Genomic DNA, 7,509 nt, shown 5'->3' on the forward strand with positions numbered 1-7,509 from the left:
GAGGACGTGAATGAGGATGAGGATAGGAAGAGTAGAGGATGAGGAAGAGGATATCGGGATATCATCTTCTGATCGAGTCCTGTTTGTTTATTTGATAATTCATGTGTACGTTGATGAGTATAATGGAACTGAAATATATTTCACTTCAAATTATTGAAAATCAAAATATTGGGTCGGCTTGCAATTTGAACTACATAACCTTTTCATGGTTTGATGTATCATGAGCATGTTATAAATAAAATTAGTTGACGGAAAAAGTAAAAAAAGGTATATTCAGCGATAGATATAAAAATATAAAAGAAACGACCATTAAGTAGTGCACGTGCTTGTCATCACAAGGCACGGCGCTCAACAAGTGCTCGTCCGGTCTTGCAGGAATCACAATGATTATTAAGTTACACACACTACTACACATAAATTAATTAATTTAATAAAAAATATTGTGACAATTGTATTAAATAAATAATAAAATACTTCTTTTATTTTCTTTATTGTATAAATACTTTTACTATTTAAATATTTCTTTCTATCTCTTTTTTTTTCCTTCATATTAAACAATACAAAAATTTACTATAATTTTTTTCTATTTCTTTCACTCCTCTCTCTTTCTCACTCATCTTTCTCCTATCATTTTCATTCATAGTAATTTGTAATGAAGCTGGTATACTTTAATGCAGGACCTGCAGTAGTGGCATGCGTAGGTGGGGAAAGTTTGGTTGAAATCCTCTTTCAATTGTAAATTGAATTGACACATAATGCAATAGCTGTATCACAGAAAAATGTGGTATTTGATTCATAGTAAATTACATTAATACTCATTGGATTTTAATCAAATTACACACATTATTCTTTTTTTATATATACTAGCGTTAACATGCATTGTCGTGTCTGCCAACCCGCTTTCCTATCACTTATAATGTATAGTTTGTATGTCATAAATGTCAAGTATAATATTTTATGTTAAATATTTGTAATCTACAGTTGAATTTATTCGAATTGTGTAATGTTCAATTTAGACCGATAGTTATAATGTAAGAAGAAATATTTAACCAAATAATATGGAACATGTATTGGTTGGAGGGGAACATTGGGTTATATATGGTTTTTTAGTAAAAAATAGAAAATAGTGAGGACAAAATAGGGAGAACCATAAATTACACCATGGTGGGTGGTTATTTTGGGTTTTCCCTTTATAAGTAGTATAAATATAAATCCCCCTAATTTATGTATATAATTACACAGACTACAAGATGGATAAATGTGTTCTTTTAAGCAAAAATGGTGATGAATTAAACAAATATTGTATATTGTGAAGACAAATTCAAATAATATAATAATTAATGTTCATTCATTATGTTTCGTTTACTACAAAATTCATCAATAATTTTAATGAGATATTTAAATTACTCTTATATTATATTGCAACGAACTAAAAAATAATGAATATATATTAACTTTTACGCTATTTGGATTTAAAAGATTATATGTATATATCTTGCATGAGTAGTAAGTGAAATGCATGTATATAAATTAGGGGTAGTTTATGTAGTTGTAAAAAATGACAAATGATTTGTATAATTTCACTAAAATTCATGATGTATCAGCATAATTTACTGTTTGATTTATAGTTCCATTTCCAAAGCCACTTTAAAATCATGTATTTGTTTGTGAAAAATCATTGTTTATCATGTGAGTGAAAACTCGTTGTTTTTTTAATTGAGTTTCCTATTGATTTGGGTTACTCGAAACTCGATGTGTTCGTAGATGATACCATTAAATTCAACCTTGTAGAGTTCAAATTCAAGTTTTGAATTTTATGTTCGGTATGGATAAGTACAAACCTGACCCTATTGTCATTCCTACTTCATAGGGTTAATCTTATCATTTAATTAATTATAATATTTTTCCTACCTCTCCTCATAACACTAAAGAGATTAGTTTTTTTTAAGTGTCCAATCATATTTTAGAGGTTAAGACTTTTGTGTGAAAATAGAACATGAATAGAAGTTGGTTTGCCCATTACCGACTTATATTATTCTTATAAAAATAATGCATAAGTCATGAAGTCTAATAACGACTACTAGACATCAAAATTATGAAGTTATTTCTTCATTTCATGACGTTTAGACATAACAAAATCAATCTTATGAAGTCGTTAGGAATGACAATAAGGCGGATCAGGATCGGGTTTGCCCTTACCCAATCCTGAACCCGAAATTTAGAACTTGAAACTAAACTTAGCGGGGTTGAAAGTATGAATACCATCTCTGAACATGTCAAGTTTCGGGTAACCCGAACTCGACGAGAAAACCCGACCAAAAATAAGTAAATGTTGCAATTCACGCTTTCACAATAAAAAAACATCACTGTTATATAAACACATTTTAATTTCAATATATGTTCAAGGCCTTGTCATAAGACCCAATTCATAAATACCCAGAAATCAAAGAGTTATACATTAGAAGAGTTCAAGTCAACTAGTTTGTCATACATTAGGAGAATGGTGTTATGCAAAATGAGAGATGGGTTGAAGGAAGAAGGGTATAGCTTATTTTTCATACTTCTAGTAATACTCTCCACAAAGGATTGATAGAAACAAGGATTAATGAAAAACAAAAGTAATGAAAGAAGATGAAGACGAAAGACTCACCTTAAGGATTATCGTTTGTCGCCCTGCCGGAGAAGAAAGTGAGTGCGAGAGAGTATGACATTAAGTATGAAAGAGTGATTCAAAACCCTAATCTTTTGAGTGTGAGAGAGTATTTCACGCTAATGTTTCTAATTTAGGACTTTAAGTAGGCCCAATACTATATCTAACGAGTTTGGGCAAGTTCGGGGTAGGGTATTAATTGTACCAAACTCAAACCCGAAAATTGGGATCATGTTTTACCCAAACTCGAACACAAACCCAATCACAACGAGTTTTCCCCATTAAATTCGGATTGAGTTCGGACGGATACCCATAAGTTTGATTTTCATTGTCATTCCTAGAAGTCATGTTCCTATTCCACAACTTCAAGGTATCATAAAATCCACCTTATGTAGTCGTGATCATACTCCATGACTTCTAGGTAGGAATTGTGAAGTCTTCTTTTTATTCCACGACTTTTGTGCCAAAAAAAATTCAAGTATATAGGTCGTATACATGCAACACGACTCGTAATTTGCCCAAACAGTTATTGGTATCCAAACCTTTTAATCCAACAATCTTTATTTAGTTCCTTTCGAAGCAAATTAAATAGTAATTCGCATTTTAGCCTAGACCATTTTTTATCTCTCTTCCAATTATCTTTTGGTAGCAAATGAAGAAAATTGCCGCTTCTTTCTTGGATGAAGATCATTTATCCCAAGTTGATGTCTTTAACATTATCCTTTTAATAATATGATGGCATATGTTCCATTTTACTTCTGGGGAATAAAATAATACATAAAAATAAATATTTTTTAAAGACAAATAAAACAAGATTGAGAACACAAAGTCGAGACAAATGATTTTTATCTTTCTCTGGTACTTCTCTCTAGATAACCTCTCTCTTTCGTTTTTTCTTTGCAAACATAAAAAGGGCTAATGATTGGCAAAGTAACATCACGTGGTTCCCATTTGTAAAGAATAAAAATGAGTGGAAAGCATATGGTTAAAGGTAAGTATGAGGTAAGGGATGGGGATCCTCTGTCCCCAAAAATTCCTGTCCCCATGTACCAAGTCAATGAAATCTTATAGAATAGTGTACAAATATTAATTTATGTTATTTAAATTTTATTTTTAATCAAATAAAATTCTCTGATTGGACGAGGACACCAAATGGGACACCAAATGGGACAGGTGATCCCCATCCATGAGGTAAGTACTTCACAGTCTAAATCAAATATAATCTATAATTAAATAATTATCTTTTTAATTACAATTAAATAACATATTTATTATTATATATGCACACTGCCCTATAAAGGAAGGTACCCACTCTATCGCACTTCATAACCTCTATTTCATCACCAGATATAGTAAAGAGAACCTTCTTCCTCATAATCATGAAAGACACCATAGTTCTCTACTCTTCCATTGGTAGGGGACACATATTCTCCATGGTAGAGTTAGGCAATCTCATTCTAACCCATAATCCTTCATTTTCCATCATAATCCTCATCCCTACCCCGCCCAACACCGCCAACATAGACACCACCACCTTTGGTTGCAACTCTTCCATCACCTTCCACCACCTCGCTATCACACCACCCTCCTCCTCCGCCACCACCACCCTCCCACCCCACTTACTCATCTTCGACATTACCCGCCATGGAAACCATAACCTCCACAATTTTCTCCAATCCATTTCAAAGACCTCAAATCTCAAAGCCATTGTCGTGGATTTCATGAACTACAGCGCCACCGAAGTCACTACCACACTTGACATCCCAACTCTCTTCTACTACACCTCTGGTGCTGCTACCCTCTGCGTTCTTCTTCACTTGCCAACCATTAGACAAAACAGAACCAAATCCACCAATGATAACCAAACATATCTTGAAATCCCCGGGTTTCCGAAGATTTTAACAGAAGAACTACCACAAGGTCCTAAACATCTCGAGGATATTTTTATTAAAATTTCTACCACCTTGAGTGAAAGTGATGGTATTATCATAAACACGTTTAATGCCCTTGAGGAAAGAGCTTTTAAAACATTAGAAGAAGGGTCGTGCTTTCCTCAAGAAAAAAACCCGCCACAAGTGTTCTGTATCGGACCGGTAATTTCGGTGTCGGGAGGAGAAAAGGATGAGAATAGGTGCCTGAGTTGGCTCGACTCGCAACCGAGTCAGAGCGTGGTGTTATTGTGTTTTGGAAGCCTTGGAAGATTCTCGAAGAATCAGTTGAAGGAGATAGCTATTGGGTTGGAAAAAAGTGAGCAAAGGTTCTTATGGGTTGTGAGAAGTGAGTCTGATGAAGAGAGTTTGGAGGAGCTGTTACCAGAAGGGTTCTTGGAAAGGATAAAGGAGAAGGGAATGGTGGTGAAAAACTGGGCCCCACAAGCTGCAATACTGAGTCATGACTCAGTGGGTGGGTTTGTGACTCACTGTGGATGGAATTCGGTGTTGGAGGCTGTTTCTGAAGGAGTGCCAATGGTGGCATGGCCACTTTATTCAGAGCAAAAGCTGAATATGGTGGTTTTGGTGCGGGGAATGAAAGTGGCTTTAGCAATAAAAAAGAGTGAAGATGGGTTTGTGAGTGCAACTGAGTTGGAAGATCGAGTTAAGGAGCTCATGAACTCAGAGAAAGGGAAAGAAATTAGGGAAAGGGTTTTGAAGATGAAAGTGGGCGCTGTGGAAGCAAGAGCAGAAAGTGGATCTTCTTATGCTGCTTTGAATAAATTGACTCAGTTATGGAAAGAGAAAGATCTTCTTAGTTTTCCCTCTCCTGATACCCCACTTCTAAAACCTTTTGAGTGAGGGTTTGGACTTTTGGTTCCTGAACTGTTTTAGTTTTGGAATTGAAATGTACTAAACCTTGTTAGAAATGGTATCTAAGTTAATCAGATTGTTGTTTTTTTGTTATTTCTATCATATCTTTATTTGTGGAATAAGAATTATCTTCATTAATAAAAAGATAAGTACATCAACTTTACATATGTTTTCATTAACAAAAGTGTTATTTCATTATATATAAAGTAATAACAATGTCTTATCAAATTATTGATTTATTTGTTTTTTGTAATATTTGTATCTCCATTAACAGAGAAGATCTTTACTCCGGTTTATATTACATTTGAGTATAGTAATTGATGTAAACCCTCCTAGGGCAGCCTTTGATTCCAAGGGCAAGAGAAGTTATGATGGTCCTACAACTAGGGCCAAAGCCAAGGCAGGGATCCTTAAAGTCTCAAAGGACACAATTGACCCAGGAGAGGGTATGTGAGGAGGACATTTATGTCCTTAGGTCACTTTCTACTTAGGTTTATTTTATTTTCATTGATTCAAATAAATGAGATTGCATTCTCATATAGTCTTAGGTTTATTTTCATTGTTAGTATTTAATTCATGTAATATGGGTTGGGAATTATTTGTAACATTGGTCCATATTCATGACCAAGTAGTTTACTTAGGTTCAAGGGTAAGCCTTTCACGTGGCTAGGGCAAATGGAAGTCAATGCATGATCATTTCAAGGAAGGAGGCACGTAAGGAACTCTATCTATAAGGACAAACAAGGAGATAAGGCAATTCAGCTAACACTTTATCTCTAAGGCAAACAAGGAGATAAGGCATGGAGGGAAAACGAATTTAAAAGAAGATAGGTTTGTTTTAGCAATTTGAATTTGAATTTGAATTTGAATTTGGATTTGAAAGAAGATAGATTTGAATTTGAATTCAAGGGTATATGGCACACGTTTTCAAACTTGGAGATAAAGAGAAGATTATATGAATCTCCCAAGTATGCACACGGCTAGAAACAAGGAAAGAAGATAGGAAGCTCAATCTTTTAAGGTGCACAAGGCTATAAAATAGGGAATCCTAATCTCATCTCCAACCAACAACAAATCAGATTGGATTCAAATTAAATATGATTAGTTCCTCAAGATGAAGTCAAATTGATCAAGTCTCTTCCTTCTCCTCAACAAATTCGGCCAACCATCCACCAAAACCGAATTACACTCAAGACTAAGTCAAACAAGCAATTCAGCTCAACCAATTGATATTACTTAGGATTTTATTTTTATGTTTATTAGAAGATAATTTGATTTCTATCTTCTATTTTATCTATTCAGCCAAGGCAACTTTGCCTATTTATATTTTGATCAAATCATTAATAAAGGTTAAGTTTTATTTTGAGTAAATTTGAATTGTTTTAGTTGAGAGCACTTCTCCTAAACTCTATCCTTTGGCCGTGGCCATTGATGAGCTTTTATCAAGCTTCTTAAGCTTGTGGCAAGCAACACTTGACTTATCAAGCTTCCATGCTTGTGGCGTCTTCCATCTCATTCCTCTTCCACCTTCTTCCTTATCAAGCCATCACAATCTTCCCTACACTTTCCCACGCCCAAATCAAAAGACAACCCTTACATATAACCCCCAACCGAACCCAACCATCCCTAAATCACCTCATCTCCCATTGATCCGAAACCATACACATCACTTTACCCTAAACAGCCACAAATCATCATCTACAATTACAAGCCAAAAACCCTTAACTCCAACCCTAAAATTACCTAACCAAACTGAGGCCATAAAACCTCAAACCATACACAAACCCTAGTCTACTTATACAACCACAAACCGAAGCAAATCAACCCTAAAATTGCCCTAATTTGACAAAACCGAATTCATACATTCACAAAGCCTAATTTCAAGCTAAACGATCCTATAATTCTAAGGCAGCCCCTTGAGGTTGTCATCAGTAATAAAGTCCAACCGAGCTGACTGGTTCAGTTCAACGGTTCACGAGCTTTTTATATTGTTGTTTAAAACTTCAAAATTGTATTTGATAAGGTACTATTGTCAATTTCAATTAAGTTGGTAAT

The 7,509-nt window shown here is 34.5% G+C and overlaps 1 protein-coding gene across 1 annotated transcript; it reads left to right on the forward strand.

The window, feature by feature from the left end:
• On the forward strand, positions 3,973-5,462 carry LOC109352270 (isoflavone 7-O-glucosyltransferase 1-like). Its single transcript, XM_019594179.1, has one exon. It carries the CDS (start codon positions 4,030-4,032, stop codon positions 5,440-5,442), a length of 1,413 nt encoding a protein of 470 aa, XP_019449724.1. The 5' UTR covers positions 3,973-4,029; the 3' UTR covers positions 5,443-5,462.

The sequence above is a fragment of the Lupinus angustifolius genome, chromosome LG07 (genome assembly GCF_001865875.1).
Source record: "Lupinus angustifolius cultivar Tanjil chromosome LG07, LupAngTanjil_v1.0, whole genome shotgun sequence".
NCBI classification, from domain to species: Eukaryota; Viridiplantae; Streptophyta; class Magnoliopsida; order Fabales; family Fabaceae; genus Lupinus; species Lupinus angustifolius.